The sequence below is a fragment of the Phyllostomus discolor genome, chromosome 2 (assembly GCF_004126475.2).
Source record: "Phyllostomus discolor isolate MPI-MPIP mPhyDis1 chromosome 2, mPhyDis1.pri.v3, whole genome shotgun sequence".
NCBI lineage: Eukaryota > Metazoa > Chordata > Mammalia > Chiroptera > Phyllostomidae > Phyllostomus > Phyllostomus discolor.
Genome location: NC_040904.2, coordinates 136,498,090 through 136,517,779, shown reverse-complemented (window position 1 = coordinate 136,517,779; position 19,690 = coordinate 136,498,090). Strand labels below are relative to the sequence as shown.

At 34.6% G+C, this 19,690-nt stretch overlaps 1 protein-coding gene across 2 annotated transcripts in view; it reads right to left on the bottom strand.

Annotated features, from left to right (window-relative positions):
* Positions 1–6,175: 6,175 nt before the first annotated feature.
* SLC6A15 (solute carrier family 6 member 15) overlaps positions 6,176–19,690 on the bottom strand; it is a 48,997-nt gene continuing 35,482 nt past the window's right edge. For both annotated transcript variants that reach the window (XM_028532657.1, XM_036018612.1), the window contains exons 6-12: positions 18,536–18,646; positions 15,136–15,377; positions 14,659–14,851; positions 13,633–13,825; positions 10,444–10,603; positions 8,790–8,952; positions 6,176–7,532 (exon numbers count right to left, since the gene is read on the bottom strand). In XM_028532657.1, coding sequence (XP_028388458.1) covers positions 7,161–7,532; positions 8,790–8,952; positions 10,444–10,603; positions 13,633–13,825; positions 14,659–14,851; positions 15,136–15,377; positions 18,536–18,646 — 1,434 coding nt within the window. In that variant the 3' untranslated portion in view covers positions 6,176–7,160. The remainder of the gene's footprint in view (positions 7,533–8,789; positions 8,953–10,443; positions 10,604–13,632; positions 13,826–14,658; positions 14,852–15,135; positions 15,378–18,535; positions 18,647–19,690) is intronic.

The following is a 19,690-nucleotide window of genomic DNA, read 5'->3' as shown; positions in this document are numbered from 1 at the left end:
ATAGATGATAGATAGCATTAGTAATTTTACTTTACAGATGAGGACACTGAGGTTCAGATTGGCTTGATAAATTGTCCAGGCTTACACAGTAATAAATGGGAGAGCTCATATTAAGAAAAATATAAATTGAAATTCAGAATCAAAGTGTTCTTATTTTATATACATTTTATATAGATGAAATAAAAATATTTGCATACAGCTTTTTGTAAATTTGGAATTCACTTTTAATGAAATGTTACCCAATCTAAAAACTGAAAAAACTGAAGCTGCTTTCAGTTGAATAGATGGAGGCAGAGTAGAGTGGAAGCCCTTTCCACTGCTTTCTCCCACACTAGGGTGCTGTGCATGGTAGGTGGAACTGATCTGAGATGCATGCCCTTAAGAGTAGAACTAAAGCCTAAAACTTTACCTAGTCATTTACACCTTAACTCATAGATATGGATTAAGGAGAAGAGGACAGAAAAGACGAGCAGAACAATGCAGCCTGAAAGTGGGCAAAAAGAGAGGAAAGAGTTGATGGAAAACAGTTGACTTGAAGTTCGGGGCTACCCACGTAAAACCTATAAACATCCAGCTAAAATGGTGTTAATAAGAATTAGGGATGCAATAGCTAACTTCTCTATATCTAGCTGTCCAGGCCTTAATATTAGAGCTCTTAAATGAAATAATCATATTTCATTGCTTCAAAAATTTGGACTATGATTTTCAGTAGCTGAGTCTCTAGATTTTCAAATCCATATTACCTAAAACATACTGTGCTTCTTAAAACATGAATAACAAGTGAGAGCTATTTTTCTCGACTTCCCATAGCTTATGCTCAGCAATAACACTCCCTCAGTTTGTTTCTTGTACTTTTTAAGATGAGGCTAACTACATTCTAAGGGACATGTCCTGGTATTTCCTTTGTGAGAAACCATCTGGACAAATCTGAACCCTCCACAGCACAAGCCCCGAGTCAGCCTTGAGGGCTAATCAATAGGAGCAGACAGGAGTGCCGGCAGGGGAAGGAAAAGCAAGCACCCACGGTCTGCCCCTCTGTTAGTGCACACAAGTAAGCTCTTTTGGGGCAAATATTTCCCCACTTTCTCTAAACAGAGTAGAACTGACTGCTTTCTCTTTCATTAATTGACATACAAGCAATACTTCATTCCATTAAAAGACAAAGACTCATAAGCATATAAATTCCTCTCCAATTACCTGAATAAGACAAAGATTTAGAATTTTATTCAGACTGTTGTCAAATAATCATCATTATTTTCACTCAGAAATAGCATAATTTAATGCAAAAATATTTCTCCCTATTTCAAAAACATCCTTTATTGCTTTAACATTTATTACCTGAAATGATTCTATCATGAAAAAGAAATACTCATGTTTTAATCATATATGATTGAATTCCTCTGAAACTACTTATGAACTGTCAAGTATTTTTTCATTTCATTTATGCATGGCAAAATCAAGGAAAAATCTCTATATTCATTATAAAGTGTACTTGTGAAACTATCCAAAAGAGTGTTATTTCTATCCATCAACCCCATCCTAGAGATGTTTTGATCACTCTACCTAAAAATAGAGAAGCAGTTATAACAGTGCTATTTAAATAAGTTGAAAATCTGAAAAATTAAAATCTTTGAAAAATTCAAGTTTAGGATGTGGTCTACTGTGTTCTCTAAAAGAAAACAAAAAAGTCCCACAAGGTGATGACAAAAATTTATATTGTTTTGATTACTATAATTCATCTGTAAAGTTCGACAGGAAGGTAACTTAATTTACTTGTTTGAATTGTACTTTGCTTAAATAGAAACATTTTATGAAGACATAGGAAAAATCAAAGTGAAAAAGTTTTCGATGAGGAAATGCTCTTTATGCTGTATGGATATGATGACTACAAGTTGAAAAGTCAAAATAAAATAGATAACTTCCATATGATGATAAAGTGCATATTATGTAAATAATTAGATTTATTCTACTGAATCAAAGTCCTAGAATCAGTTTATTACTGCCCTCACTTTTTTGGCTAAAAAAAAATAGGGGGAGTAGATGTTCTTACGTCAAATGGCTTGTTGGTTGGTATTCTATGTTGACATTGCATTCCTTTATACAGCAACTCAAAAAAATGAGATGATGAAATCTCTTATACGATTATTTACAATTATTAAAAAAGCTTAACTAAGATAGTTCTACCCGAAAGTGTACTAAGAAAGCACACAATGAATAAACTTCTACTTGCTTCCTTTTGCAGAGATCGGACAACCCACGTCCCCTCCTGCTAGAAAGGCTGTCTTCATTATTCATTTCTACTAGTCATTGATCTGACCTCAAATCTCCTATTTTGATTGTTTTAACATTTGCCCTAAATAAAGCAAACCTTAAGATGAAGGGAGAAAAAGGCATATTATTGACAAAAAGGCATATTATTGACAAAAGAAAGGGTATTCGAATGAACACAGGCCAGGAAGGAATCTGCAACTATGAGTGTGCTGGACCTTTCTCTTCATGTGGGTAACTGCTAGTGAGGAGTAGATGAAACAAATGCCTCCACTGCTCCCATGCCTGCAAATGTTAAAGTTTACTCAGTTTTTTCAGATTGGACTACCTTTGGGTATCATGTTCTGCTCTTATTTTTTATTTTTATTTTATTTTTATTCTTATAAGCATTCCTTTAAAGAACCATGGTGTGTTTTTCCAATCCTGTTAATGCCTTCTGCTGAGAAAATTGTATTCTTAGAAATATGTCAGTCTCTTCTAAAGAACCTTCATCTTCCTTAATATGCAACTGAATATCCCTGAAAAGACTATCAGTGGAAAAAGAGTAGCAGCTAGGATATCACCACTACTCTACAGGGCATGGTTCCCTTTATTTACATGGCACCACATATGGTATTGTGTAGGCACCACATGGCAAATTTCTTGCTGTTCATGTAAATCAGATGGTTATTTTTTTTTCAGTGATGATGGTGTGGTAGTATGTGCCTCTCTGTGTTTTGATGGTGGTGCCAGGAATCCCTGTGGTGTGTTAAAGCATTAGTACAATCTAAAAGATACTGAATTTAGGAAAAGATAATGTCCCAGTTCCTGTTCTCTTTTTACCTCTACATAACAGGCATTCTTAAAGCAAGATTTTAGGTGGGAAGGCATGTTGGGATAACTAGAAAATCAGCCAATTTTGGAGTCAAATAACATATGGAACATTTTACTTCAGTCCAAAGTTATGAAGGGAATAATATGCTATGCTTGGTAATGGATGGCTTATGGAAAGTGTTATCTTTAATATTTCCAATAGTTTTCTAGAGTTTTATGGTTTTTCCCTTTTTGTCAAAACTCTATGACTCAAAAATTTACACCTAAAGCTTATGGAAAAAAATCCATGTAATTGCTACTGTTTTTATTCATATTCAATCAAGATAAATATGAATCTCTTTGGGATTTTTCAGGAAACACAATAACCAGAACAATATCAAAAGGAGAAAGATATTTTACTTTCAAAGGATTTATTATAAATTCTAGCTTCTATACACCAAATTATTTTCATCCATTATCACAGTTATTGCATGTTCATTTTCATTCTCTTTGAAGACAATTAGGGTTCATATTTTACTTGTACTTCTTTTCATCTTCTTCATACCTGTGGTACCTAACTAAAAATGCACATCGCAGTATGTTTTTAAAAAAATATTCATTGTCTGCATCTATCCCAAAAAGACTTAGGTTCAGTACGTTGAATATATGTATTTAAAAAGGGCACTGATAACTCAAAGGCATAACTATAATACGTACTGCATCTTAAACTTTCTGCAATCACATACCCTTTTGAAGATTTGATGAAAAAAGTAACTTCTGCCTAAAAAATGCAACACAAAAACAGACACATGAAAATGCAAATATACTTTCATAAAATTACATCCTAAGCCTTCATTGCACCAATATGTTAGACTCCCTCATTATGACTCTAACACCTAACAGAGTTTATTTTCTCCACTGTCCTTTTATTGAATTCTGAACACTCAATGGGCCCTCCCATTTCACTCCCCAACCTGCCTTCAGTTGGAAAATACACAATACTTGGCCATGTTCTGTCTAGGTGCAAGTTTAGACCAGAGTTTACAGATGCAGTGGAAATTAATACAAAAAACAAGTAGTCTTAATTTTTAGACTACAAAGAATACTTCATGGTACCATTTGTAGGAGACCGTTCTGCGTGGCATGGGCCCAGCTCCCACTGGGAGATGCACAGAACCCATGCCCATGAATAGGTTCTCCCGTAGGAAATCAGGCCTGCAATGTACCTAGGCTGCTTTGAGTTTTGCTTTATGCTAAAAACTCCCTCACCCTGAATTGAGGACATTTACTGCAAAGCAACTTCCTAAAATCCATGCTAAACCTTCCAAAACTGAGTGTGTAACCAGTTCAACCACTTTTGCCTTTTCATTTGCAAATATCCCTCTTCTGTGGTGTGATTAGCAGCATTGACTCCTCTGTTTTCTATAAAAGGTAACCACCTAAATCGAACCTGTACATAGTAAATGAGGACCATCATGTAATAGGCGGAGAAACCCAATAATGGCCTGTCATGGCAGAGGCTGCGGCTTTTGCTCCCCTTGAGAGAAAAGCTATGCTGTCCCTTTTTCTTCACCAGATTTGGTAATCCGTGTGAATGTCTCATTTCATCCATAATGACATGGACACTGCAGGCTGGTGTCTCCATCAGCCATTCACCGATTAAATACTACGGTGCCTGGAATGGACAGGTAAGGAGTGTCCCTGAGGAAGGGGAGAAACCGAGGAATAGATGAAGTATTCATATTCTATATACAATGGTGAGATGACTTATGACTAAGGTAGATTCTTGGTAAAGAGATGCTGAAAGGATGAGCAAATGAATAAATGGATGAATAGCTGAAGAACTAACAAAAAATCAAAAAGCAGAGAACCTTGTTTATTTAGTTTTACCTTCTATGGCCTAGTTTCCTCATTTGCCAGCCAAGTGAGGGCATAAGAAAGAGTTTAGATGCTCTTCCTTCTCAAAACATAGGATTCCTACATTCTTCATATCAGTCTGTGACTAGAAAGATGGAGACCTAGTCCCTAGTGGAAGGCAGGTGTCCAAACTATAAGAGCCCTCATGGCAAGAGAGGGAACAAAGAAAAGGGTTGCTGTCTGGCAATGTATCATGATAAGCTAAAGGCTGGCAGGCAACGTATTTGCTACAAACTTGTTAATATTGGGGTAGCTCATAAAAATATTGCTCCAACACAAAAATAAATAAAATTTGTATTACTTCAACTTCTGAAATAATAAAGCAGGTCTATGTGCCTTCTTATGAAACACTGTCCAAAATAAATTATTCATTGAAATAAATAAGATTCAGAAGAAAGACTGCTGAGTGCTGCCAATATGTAAAATGTATATATGGAGCATCTTCCAAAAGATACGTTATAAACCAGGAATGATGGCTGCCTTCAAAGATGGGAAATAGGAGGCTAGGAGAAATTTTAGGAAGGAAATTTTACACTGAATTATAATCTTAGAGTTTTACACAAGGCGCATATATTGCCTATCTATATTTTTAAAATTTAAAAAATTTATAAACTATTTTATTGAGATACAAAATATACTGAATATGTAAAATAAAAAACTAAAAATTTTATTCACCAATGGAATTGTATTTTAAATGGTGTGACGCACTCCCTAACATTTGGCCAAAATAAATCAACGGATATGTTGAGCATGACCTCCCCTATTTTGCTGACTTATCGATCATTATTTTTAAAATGTAATTAATATAGTGATAGGACAGTTATAAATAAAAGCCTTTTAATAAGGGGGCACTCAATGGAGGGCTCCTGTTTCATCCAATTTCATAAATTCAACAGTTTCAAAAAAATCATAACTTTTTACACCTCAGAGACAATACTGACCAGCCAGCTGTCAACTGTATATGTGGTTTCCTGGGAAACTACAAGAATTTTTTCAAGAACTGTGGTTCTACATTTTAACACTATTTAACCATAATATTCTATGTGTCATTGTCTCTAAAATGGTGGTAACTCTGTTAATCAGTATATTAATCCCACTTAGAATGTGATGGTTAATTATTGTGAAATGCCTAAGTGTTGACTGAAGTGCAAAGGAATCCAGTTCAGGTAACACAGGAAAAATCAATGTGGAAAACAAATATCATTTTTTAACTTTATTTGTAGCTTAAAATGTAATGTCATACAACTTTAACAATCACTTAAAAAAGGATTTATATTTGCATAAAACAGAAGCAAAACAGAAATATATGAAATAAAATGCCATCTTGCTTCAAGTTTTCAAATCAGTACTTAGAGTACCGTTATTCACCTATATACATTGCAAGTATATTATATAAATATACTATGAGTAATCTTGAATTCCCAATAAATATCAAGTAGTTTTTAGGCACATAGCATAGAAAAATGTGGGATCTGCATAATTCTTGAGAGTGCTGAGTGACTCATACTTAGATCATTTTCACATATATTTTACACAAAATATACAGCCATCGCACACATGATCCTTAGTCACCCTGAATACAATCTTTCATCCCAACATTAGTGCCTTCTTATTCTTTGATACTATTGCTCTATATAACTATTACGTAAGAAAATATTTTGCAGTTTTTTTCAACTAATTGCTTACCAAGGTATCAATGCTACCAAAATAAGTACAGCCTATATACACAATATATTCATGGAAATGTGCTGAGAGGCACCGACTCACAGAACCGTTCATTGTAATACCGGGGGTTAACCTGAGGGCAAACTTATACATTTTGAAGTATACCATTTTTCAATTACAAATACTATTACATCCAGAAATTATTAGAAACTGAGGTAACTCCTGTTTTTTTTAGAGATAGAAATACTTGAAAAAAATACCAAAATTATTTTTAAAAATTCTGACAAGCATGAACCCTTGTCATCGTAAGCTTTCTCTGTAACTCTGCCTGTGCAAATGTAAACCAAAGAATCCAAAGGAACACTCTAGCTGAATTTACATACAGTTAGGGTTGAAGATCACAGCCATGAAACACCTGAGATCACCCTCTGATATGTGAAGCCTAATGCTTCTCTTCATGGAGCCAATGTTCACTGACAAAAATGAACTAAATAAAACCCACTGATTTCTCCCCCCAGCTACAAGTCAGATTCTGGCATATCTGGCATATCTGCCATCAAATACCCTATTCCATATCGTCCATTGGGAGCAGTATCCAGAGTCGGTGATCCACTCTGTTTCCGATAAATATTTTTACCAAAATTTGGAGATGACATCTCACTTGGTATCTTTCCATGAATGAGGCTTGCATCATCTCCCTCTAAGTTTACCGACTCCTTTAGAACCCTTCCTTTCTTATAGGTCACAGAAGCTAAATTGCCAGAACTATCATCTATCAGGTTGCAGCGACGAACGATGTAGACAACCGGGACGGGGAGTATGGCTAGGACCATCAGAGAGATACAGACAACCATTCCCCATGTAGGATATCTCAGAAATTCTTCAGATGCCTGTTAAAGACAGAAATATGAATTAATAATCTATTTTTTCCCTGCAAGTATGGGGAAAACATTCTATTTGTCTCAGGTTTAGAGACAAAGAACGTGGGCTGGCCTTGTGACTTGCTACGTCCAGTGGAATGATGTGGATGTGACATTAAGCATCTTCAAGGCTAAGCCTTAAAGGCCTTGCTACTTCTGCTTGTTTTATAGAATGCTGTCCTGAGTTCATATTGCTTGGAAGAAGCTAAGAATGAAAAATTATAGAGACATTGGCTCTCTGAGTTTAATCAACTATTGGGTTAATGCAGGCAAAACTGAGAAGAATTGCCCAGCTCACCCATAGCACCCAAGAAATACTAATGAGCACTGCTTTCAATCATGACATTTTGGGTAGTTTGTTATCGAGTGATAGATACCTGTCACATATGCCATGCTAACTCTCTAAAATCTAAGTCTGGAAGCATTTCTGGGTCCAAGGGTTTTGGTAAAAGATAACAAACTTATTTATGCCCCAGTCATGAATTTAGTTGTGATTATATAGAATTACTGCCTATAGAATTCGGGTCAGAGGTACCTCTGAAAAATTTTATAACAGCTCATATATACCTTATAGTTCCATTATTATTTGGGTAATGCAGCTTGACAAAAGAACTGAAATAGTCATTGCTAATATCAAATAGTTATAACAAACTTCAATAGTTACTTAAATTATGTCTACATGGCTAATGCACATTGTCATTATTATATAATATCTGGGACATAATTTAATAAATTTATATAGGAAAAATATTTCTGGTGGTTTAAGCAAGATATTTTCTAGTTAAAGGATAAATAATTACTGGTTCATCTATGGTGACATGAATAAAGCTACTTTAATTAGAACCAAGTTAGTACTTCACATGTATTTTAAAAATTTACATGTTTAGAGCCCTGGCTGGCGTAGCTCAGTGGATTGAGCACAGGCTGGGAACCAAAGTGTCCCAGGTTCGATTCCCAGCCAGGGTACATTCCTGGGTTGCAGGCCACGGCCCCCAGCAACCGCACATTGATGTTTCTCTCTCTCTCTCTCTCTCTCTATCTCCCTCCCTTCCCTCTCTAAAAAATAAATAAATAAAAATAAAATCTTTAAAAAAAAATTTACATGTTTAGGACCAAAACAAAATATAAATCTTAAGATCTCTGCAATAAAAGTAGCACCATTCATTAAATATCACAATATACTGTGAAGAAAGCAAAAAACAGAAACTTCCTTATCTTGTATTTTACCTTATCTTCAATCCATGCATTATAGCCAGGAGGGCTTAATCCCATATTCACAACACTAGCTATTAGCAGTGATGAGAGCATCAGCGGAGAAATATATTTCCACATATAGTAGTAATATCTGCTGGGAGCAAATCCCAGCATATCTCTTAGGTCTTCCATAAACCTAAATAAAAAGAAAGTAATTATTGCTCCACTTTATGCAATACCTTATAAATGTGCATCAGATCAATGATTTAACAGGGGATTAGACAGGACATCACATGACATTTTATACAGAATCAAAAGTCATATTGGAAGATGACATAAATTAAGAACATAAATAAAGTAAAAAGGAACCAGTTAATTACATGCTATAATTTTCATTTAGCAAAAGCCCTATTAAGCCAGTTACTGAAAAGCCTCCTCCTACTGGTGACTTTGTACTCCATGAGAGGAGTATTTGCAATACATTGTCAAATCCCAATATATTGCAGGTTAGAACACAGGGGTAGGTTGACAGAGTGTAGAGGTGGCTGGTTTTGAAATTAAGGTCTAAATTCAAGTCCTGGCTCTACAACTAGCATATGAAGTCCTCCTGTATAAGTATGCCAACTATCCATGTGTGACGTGGCTGCTTTCAGTTACCACAGAGTGCTTTTAAGAGGATTAAAAATTAATGCATGTCAGACAGCCATTGCTACTATTGCTATCTAATATATGATTATAAAATGGAAATTCCCCTACTCTTCTTTATCTGGAGATTTTGACAGCAATAAAAACATTCTCTAAGCTTTGTCACAAAGCTCATTCAATACCAATTATGTTCTCTCTGTATTGTTTAAGAGGACTCTGGTCTTCATTCAACACACTCATTTCTACTTTACGTAGACCTCTAATAAGATCAATGATCTTATTGCCTTAGCCCATAGATGTTCATTAGAGACAACATCTTTAAAAAATATTGGACAAAGTCTCCAGGGACTTTTTTCTTCTGAGATTACTCTAATGCTTTGTCTCATAGCAAGTATATATACTTTCCACATCAAGCAGGTATATAATTCAGAGGTTTAAGGCATCCAGTAAATTCAAGTAATGACTCAATATAAATACAGAGTATGTGCAGATAAGAGGACATATATATCTTAGAGCAAGATATATAGTTTCCCAAAATTGGCCTGTTATATAAGGCATTATGTAGCATAAAAAATAAAATTCCTCTAATAAAACAGGTTAGAAAAATAATTAGGATAATAGCATTTAGAGTTAAGTGGAAATGGCTATGAATTCCAGGTCTGCCTCTGTGCAGGTGAGCGAGTCACTTGGTGTCTCACTGAACCTGAGTTCTCTCATCTGGGAAATGTAGGTAGCAATAATAACTCAAAGCAACAAGGTTCATGGAACATAGCCAATACTCAATAAATCTTGAAAGCTACTATTTGATAACCAGAATTAAATCAAAGCTCCAGATTCCTAGATGATATTGCTACCTACACAATTTTATCTAACTTCCTAATAGGAGAATATACTTTACTAAAATTTGTTGAATAAAGAAGAGCCTTCAAAAGGTTTGATTTTATAGCATTTTTCCCTCTAGTCATTTCCTTCCTCTTCTAAATGAAATATCAATAGATAATGACAACTGGTGTTTCCAAAATATAGATGAAAATAAACTTACTTATCTATGCCATAGACAAAGGATACAGCAATATTCTCCAAAATGACTACAATTAGAAGAGGCAGTGTAGCAGAATAATCATCAAACATTGTAACAAAGTAATTTCCAGAGCGTTGCACAAATATCAGGCCAATACAAAATGCCAGAAGACAACAGATAACTGGACAAAAGGAATAAATGAAAAATTAAACCCTTATTCAGAATCAAGTATTTTAAACTATATTATGAATTATTATATTCAAACTAATTTTGTTTACACTTTTATAACCTGTCAATGATATCAATAGGTATCCTGATACCATAGAGTACGATACTATAGAGTATGATACTACTCAGTACTATAGAGTATCACACTCTACATGATACTGTAGAGTGTGATACTAAAATATTAGGAGTTAGTGAGCTTGGATTTAGCCCAGATTTTAAATAAATTCATTGTAAGACATTAACTCAGCTCATTTCCCATAGTCTATGCAACTTACTTACCAAGCCCAATTAATAAATGAGGCAAAACTGAGATTTAAAAAGTATAAATCTCCATTTCCTTCTCTTTATTAACAGCAAAGTGACCTTTTCAGGCAGCAAATGTTCACAGATCATTTCTACTTTTAATAATACTTTATGGTTTGGGAAGCTATACTGAATTTTGTATTAATAATGAAAGTAATGCAACAATAACTTATTCAGTCCTGCAGTAATAAGATTGTGATAAAATATATTTTTTATATTTGATTGAACTATGGTTATTTTTAAAGCATAACTGAAAAAAGTTGATTCAACCTTTCCTTAGCACCAACCCAAATCTTTATCTTGATACTGCCTGAAAAGGTTAGTTGGGAATACAATTATAATGGGGTTGGGCAATCTGATTATCCAAGTAACTAAGAAGAACCATCTAAAAGGAGTTTCTGCAGTAGAATCCATATAATATTCCCACAGTTTCATTCGACAATTTATTCTCTCATGCACATTAGCAGAGAGGCCCTCAAATATAAAAGATGACCGTGTTCTAGTTCTCAAACACCTTTTATCAGAGGCGAGTAAAGGCAAAACAAGGGAGAATACAGATATCCCTGGGTTCGAAGATAGTATTTCCCTAACACTCTCAATAAGTATGGGTCAAATTAACCCATTACCTCCATCTTTTAAACACTATGCTAGTGTTATGAGTTACATTATACATAAATGGATAGACATATATGTAGAAAAGGAGAAGTAATGTGTACTACACTTGGAGTCTATCACAGATTGAAATATCTAAATGCTTCTCACAATATATTGTACTTCAAGATGAAGGTAGCAGAACTTGAATATGAACCATAACCTATGTCACCCTCACTGTCTTCTAATTATACCACAGTATAAGGCAAATATGAAGAAAGTGTGTTCTAGGTGGTACAGACAGTAAGAGTTTTAGTAGAGATGTGAGAGGAAAAGATAATGAGTAATCACTTAGCTAGTCCTACTGTACTTTCAGAAAAGGCAAAAACAGGTCTGACAAAGTTGATGGAGGTGCATTTCATCAGGGTAAAATGTAGCTTGAAATATAGGTTTGATCCCAAGACAGGTAATGGGGGAAGAGAGTACCATATTTTTCAGGCCATGAGACACACCTAGGTTTTAGAAGAAGAAAATAGGAAAAAAATTTTGAAGCAAAAAATGTGATGAAATATTTAATAACATAAATAGCATAATATCTCACCAGTGTTAATGTAAACAGAACTCAACAGCATTAATAACCATTATTCCTCCCAAATCTGGTGGGGGTGGGGGAGGCTGTGCATTTTATAGTCAGAAAAATGCGGTAATTCCCCTTTGCTCTGACCAAATAGGTCTCTGAGTGCTCCCGAGTGCACTCAGCAAACACTACATTGTGTATTTTCCTGTCTATACTGTCGCTTTTCCCTTAATTTTGCAAGCCTTCTCACCTCAGGGGGATTTGAATATGGGACAAAGATGAGGAAGGCAGCAAGGATGACTGTTACTTAGCCTGCACATCCGGCAGGATATTGATAGCCTTAAATGAAATAGAAACTGAAGAAGTAGAGACTGCCTTTTGGGAGAAGAGGAAGAAGATTCTCATTTACGTTCACCTGAGCCTAGGACATTTAGCATCAATATTTAACAAACTGCTGAAATTGTTTTATATACACACATGCTTTGCAGAGCAGTAAGTGACAAAGGTCTATACGTTAGAGTTATTTACATATCAATTATTACTAAATCTTTCAGAACTAAAAACAGCCTCTGGGACCTTGTACACTACTGGCCCACATTCAAGATCAGCTACATATTGTTTATCCCAATTTATTTTTGCATCACTTATCAACACTGCTCCTGCATTCTGGTCTATAGGGCTTCCTTGCTGCTCTCTTTACCTCCATTTATGTGCTATCCTCTGGCCTCTGAGAAGACCCTTTCCACTTCAACTTCCCGCTCTTTTATCGTCAGTTAAATCATATATTTAGATGATCTTTGTTTCTTCTTAATTCATATAATATGTAAAGCCTCTATTATGCTATGTATCAGTATATTACACGATACAAGTCCTTTATCTACCCAACTTGATCTCAATTATCAGTACTATTATTTTTTGAGTTGAGGTTCTCCTTTATCTTTCCTATTAATTTCTCCTTTATTTTTATGTCCCTCAAGTGCAGTACAAAACTGTTACTTTAATACATGCTTGCAGATTGAACTTACTAATAAGCATCAATACTGATAAATTATTTTATTTTCTTTTCTTTTCTACCTAGAGATATTAACCACTAGTGGACCACAATTGCTATTTTTATATAAGAAGTAAGTCTACATTTATCAATTTCAGCTCTGCACTTTCTGGAAAAGGAATTTTGGATCTGAACTACCTTGTTATAATTAATTACTTGACTTGCGTACAATCTATATATGAACACTCTATGACTTTATTTAGTGCCAGTAATTCATGATGACATCACTATTTATAAAGAGCAATATAATAAATAATCACTAATAGTTAATATAATCTACACTAAATTTATCATTTGGACTATATAACTATATAAATAAAATGATAAATAATAGTAACATATATTAACACACATTAATAAAACCCAAAATAGAACACTTTCTTATTTCTACTTCTAATCCCTCACCAAGAGTAAAATGGCCTGTATCAGTCAATGAAAAGTCAAATACACAAAAACTCACCAGTAAGAATTTCTTTCCTCGCTTTGAAAGTGTCCACAATAGGCGTGATGATCCCTTCGATGGTTCCAAACATGCTGCCAAGCCCAAGATTCACCAGCATGAGGAAAAACATCACCGACCAGAAGGGAGATGCAGGGAAATGTGTCATTGCCTCTGTGAAGGCAATAAAAGCTAACCCAGTTCCCTGCACAGCCTATGAAATACACAAATAGCAACATGAGCACAGAGCAATATTAAGTGTTGGCTATGTACCTCAGTTACAAAGAACTTTGAATAATGCCTGGGAGCCACTGGAAATAAACATGCAGACATCACATGGCCCCCTATGAAACTGTGCCTTTCAACTAACTTCAAGTTGTTTGTATTATCTCATGAAGAAAACAGATAGACCAGAATTGAAAAAAAAAACTTTTAAGGGTAATTGTCTTTTCTTACAGGATTCAAGATTTTTATATTAATGATGGCTTTACCCATAATTTCCTGCACATGATCTTCATGTTTAGTCTCAAGTATAGTTAGGTATTTTAAAGCATGCAATTAATGACTAACTTCTATACATTTTATTTTTTGGCAATTTAGGGAGAAGGTGACAAGCTATATAAGAATATTTATTGATGTTCACCTATTTTATGTGTATTAAAATATATTTCACTGGCTAAGGAAAATAACTTAACCGTAACTTGTTTCACACAATACTTAAAATGGCCAAACATCATCTTGTATGAAAATAATCATGCAATGTGTAAGTGATAAACACAATACAATTTTTGGACTCATTTCACTTTACATGATGGAAATCAACTTATATTCATATTTTAAATTACTGTGGATAAATCAATGAAATTGTTTTTTAAAGTAAAGGAAAACTTTATGATTTAAGAAAGTTGTTCTATTAAATAAAGAATGTGAATTTTAAAAGAACACAACAGGCATTTTAGACATTGTTTTCCTAAAAAAAAACTCTTTTTAGAATGCATATTGTAAGTGAATGACACTTATTTTATTGCTTAAATGCAGCCTACTCACTTTATTTAGTTCATCTTCAATTTGACAGGAATTGAGGTGAAGAGCAGGAAACTCTTCTTCTTTCACTTTTTGAATGATGTCATAAACTAAGTGATAATCTTCTACAGTAACAGCTGATAAGTTGATGTGATGGGGAATAATATCCTGACTAATGTTGCCCATTTTCAAAAATGTTACAATCATTTTTGAATTTCTAAAAAACAGAATGACATGTTAATGAACAAGATTTTGGGGGAGAGTATATTTTTAATACAATTATGTCATCAAAAAATAAAGGAAATTACCCTGGCTGGTGTGGCTCAGCAGACTGAGCACCAGCCTGCAAAGGAAAGGGTCACTGATTCTAACCCCAGTCGGGGCACACAAGACACAACCGCACAGTGATGTTTCTCTCCCCCTCTTTCTCCCTCCCTTCCCCTCTGTCTAAAAGTAAATAAATGAAATCTTAAAAAAACTAAAGAAAATTAATATACATACTCTGCGATGCATTTCTCACTTATGACATTCGCTTTGAAGCCCAGAACTGCAAATACCACCAATGTTGCCAACACAGAAGTAAAAAAATTGATGAAGGACACCAGCACAGCATCGAAGTGGCAGTTGTTGTCTCTTTTGTTGTAGCTCGAAAAGGCAATGACGCCACCAAACCCCAGACCTAAGGCAAAGAACACCTGAGCAGCAGCTTCTCTCCAGACTTTGGGATCCAGCATTATTTCAAGCTGTTTAAAATTAAACATAATAGAAGTTAGCTGCAAAATAACAAGTCAGAATAATCTACATGGAATTAGTTGTATTGTTTAAATATATCATAATAATCTTTATGCACTTAAAGGTTATTTAAATCAGGGGGATAATCTGTTCTTAAGTAGAAACAAATTTTTCATTTGAAAAAGGAACAAGGCATATGAATAAGAAATACTACAGACTGTAAAACTTTTAGATGGAGATTTTACTTACATGGAAATTTTCTACCTATGAGGATTTTTAAATACCTCTAGGACAAGTCATCAAAGGACTACTTAAAAGAGAAACTATCTTCATTATTACTATTTATGTCCAAAGCAAAATAAACCAATTAGCAATAAAAGTTTAGTAACTACTTAACTAATACTCTGTTTTGTGTTTTCTGGCAGAAGTCTAACAGCCAAAGCAGATAAAAATTATAGGCATGGTAGAGTTAAACTATTTGTGCTTTGCATATTCACATATGTATTATTTATTTACATATTTTCATTCATTCAAAAAAACTTTCTTGAAAGACTTTTCTTTGAAAATTAGAGAAATACAACTACAGGGGTATATCATCTCTAAGACCCTTTCAGATCCAAATTTCTAAAGTTCTGAATCTGTGCTGAACATAAATTTCAAGGAATTCTGCTTTACTTCTTAGGCAATGATCAAAGTGCCTTTACTGGGAGCAACGTGAAACATGGGTAAGAACATGAGTTCCACGGTTTCAGGTCCTGATTCTTCCTGTTACTTAATAATCTAAATAAGAACAGTGAGACCTAGTAAGTGGCCTGCCCTCTCTCAGCTTTCATTTCCTCGATTCACTGATGGAAGTAGTAAGACATATGATTTAACTATATTGCTCAACACGCTAAGTGCTCAAAAATTGCTAACATATGTGGACTACAGTGGCACACACATTGATAAGCACTTTATATAGATTATCCAATTTAATCTTCACAATCCATGAAATGGTTGTACTGTTACCTAAATCTTAGAAAGGTTAAGTAACCCACCTAAGGTTACAGAGCATTTCTGGGGTAGAGCTGAACTGTGAACAGATAGATTACAAAATCCCTGGTTCTCTCAAACATTGGAATTTATTGTTCAACTAATTTTAGTTATTATTATTGAAGTGTATAAAATTTTTATTAAACAATTATATTTATAATGTATGTACATTTAACTAAGACGTGCATATTGTTTATCGACCACTATCTTATTCTATACAATCAACTGTCTACTTCTACTTTAGCCACTAGATGGCAGAAAGCACCCGTTTACTGAGGATATTCCGCCTGCTTTACTTCCAACTCAGGAACTGTTTCCATTCAAGGTTTGGGAATATTTTGTGTGTTTAGGTACTTTCTCCCTTATACAAATAATGTAAATTAAAAGTAATTATCCCTGGCTGGTGTAGCTTAGTAGACTGAGCTCAGGCCTGCAAGCCAAAGCATCACGGATTTGATTCCCAGTCAGGGCACATGCCTGGGTTGCAGGCCATATCCCCATTATGGGGTGTGTTAGAGGCAACCGTACATTGATGTTTCACTCCCTCTCTTTTTCCCTTCCCCATCTCTCTAAAAATAAATAAATAAAATCTTTTAAAAAAAAGAGTAGTTTTTTTAATTAAAAACTTGTTATTGCTATTATATTTACTATCACATGAGCTGAAGAAAGAATTAATTATATTTTAATAGTGATCTTAGTCATGGTTTAAAATGTTAATTATGTTGCAATTTTTAATATAGGGATCATGTAAAATTGTCATAGCAAAAGGTTTAAATTGTAAAATATCTATTTATTCAAATATTTAGAATTATGTCTCAAACAACTGCCAATTTAGAAAAAAATGAAATGTAAAATATCTATTTATTCAAATATTTAGAATTATGTCTCAAACAACTGCCAATTTAGAAAAAAATGATCACACCAAAGCTAGTTGTTTTAAACACAGAACACATGTCTTTTTCAATATTACAAACAAAAATAAATTTGGTCACTAAGTATGCCTCACTTCCAGATGATTTATATTATATACTATCATGTAGCTAAAATTTATAAATCGTAACTAGTTATTCACTAAAGTGTTCCAACAACGCCGAATGTTAAACAGGACTTTTGAACTAGCCAAGAACACCAGATACCGATGTCAATATTTTTGCTACTGGAGAATGTACACCAAGCTGGAACCAGACCTGAAGAACGCAGCCTCTTTTACACAGCGTCAAGGCAGCTGCTAGGAGGGACAAAGAATTCTTGGGAGGCTAGTTAGTGTCTTCTGCCCAAATCTCACACCATGATCATTCTTTTTGAAATTGTGTTTTTATAACTCAGTGTCTGCCAATGATAGTGTTAGCAAAGCAATAATAAGGTGTAACTTCATTTCAGTGAATAAGCAAGTTAACATATGCGTCAAAACTTTGTTTAGTTTACTGTCAAATTAGCATAGCAGGTCCACAAGGATTAATTGGGTTCAATGTACCCAACATTGAGGTCACCTCTAAATTGAATGACAGAGCATAAGTTCTAAGCCTTTTATGAAACCAAATGAGAATTTTCCTGAAAAGTATGTGTAGTTATAAAAGTTACAGAACTTCCCAAAATCACCATGGAACTATCATTCTGGAAGGTGCAAAATCACAAAATAAAACAAGATAGATTTTCTCTGAGATGGGATTTAACCTGGGCCCATGGACTTTAGTCCACTTCCTGAGACTCTAAGTAAACTGGTGTGTTCATTATGTTTTTTCTGGTAAGAAGATTCTATTTTTTGTTAAGGAGTCCATGACACAAAATGTTAAGAACCATTGAAATAGAGGAGGAAGAAGAGTAAAGACTAAAAGTTCTAAAACTTATAAGTGCAAAAATTGGAAATTAATTTAATATAAAAGAGGAATGTTTTAAGTTTAAATAGTGTAGCCTTACTCTAGAACTAAAATGGGACATTTTAAATTGGAGACCAATATAATAATAGATATATAAAACCTCTGGTTTATCTAGGCTAGATAACATAACGGCTATAGTTAAAAAGTCTAGTGTAATATATGCTGGTACAATTATCCCTTAATTCAAACTATGAGAACATTTTAACAACAAACACAATGCTTTCATGATTAAAAACCTTATGTAGAAATATTGTATGCACCTTAGGGGTAAACATGTGTCGGATGCCATCAATTGAACCATTTAAAAAGAGTGCTCTAATTAGGAAGCATATAAGTACCACATATGGGAACAGAGAACTAAAATACATGACCTGCAAAGAAAAAGAGAAAAAAATAGGTGAGACACACTAACAACTATATTTTTTTACAGTTTAGATTGTTCTATTTTATACTTTCAGTTACTATTTTTATATGATTAATAAAATAATTGATAACCTGTATAGCCATCTTAGAATGACTTATTAGTCTTGATTTAATGATGTACGGTAGGGAAAAAAAGTCCTTTGTTTCCCATTGACCAAATTTTCATTATGATTCTGTATAGCTTCTGGGATTGAGTGGTCCCTGTTAAGTCTCCTACAGAACTTCCACACATAACCGAATAACCATGTCAAGGTTTGACTTTTCTGCTTCAGCAGTTTTCACCATTAAAATAAAGCAAATGCTTTTCATAAAGAAAGAATTGTCCTAACCAGACCTTTACTGCCTCCTAGATGTCTCCATGTGGAGCCTGTTAGGTCTCTGAAATTTTCTATGTCCAGAAGGCAACTTCTGAATTTACCCCAGAACTATCTCCACTTATCTCACCTCAGTAAACGGCCTACCATCTACCCAGTGGCTGAAGTCAAAGGGTCAGTAGTCCTGCACTATTTGTAATAGCTTCCTAAATAGTTTGCAGGCTAACCAGAGATCACTTGAATTAGCTCACTCCCTGCTTCACTTACTCCGGGATTTCGAGTTGGGATAAAATCCGTTTCCCCTTCCCACCTGCAAAGCCTTACAGCAGGGCCCAACTACCTGTCCCACCACTCTCCCTCAACCCAGCTGAGCTCTAGCCCCTCAGGTCCTAGTTACCTCCATAGACCAAGCCCTTCAGCTTCAGGGCGAGAGCAGGTTTGCACTCATCTCCCTCATCCTCTCAGGACTTTTCTCCTTATTTATGTCTTATCATCTTTTCCAGGAAGTCTCTCCACACCAATCAAAATAAGGTTATGCTTTTTTCCATCCAGTATCCCTAACTGCCCTCCTTTATACCCCATGAACCTTCCATGACTCCATGACATTATTTTTTTTGACAGCACTAGGCATTGTTGAAATTGTTTTTTTTATGTGTTTGATTGTTCATTTCCAGTCCC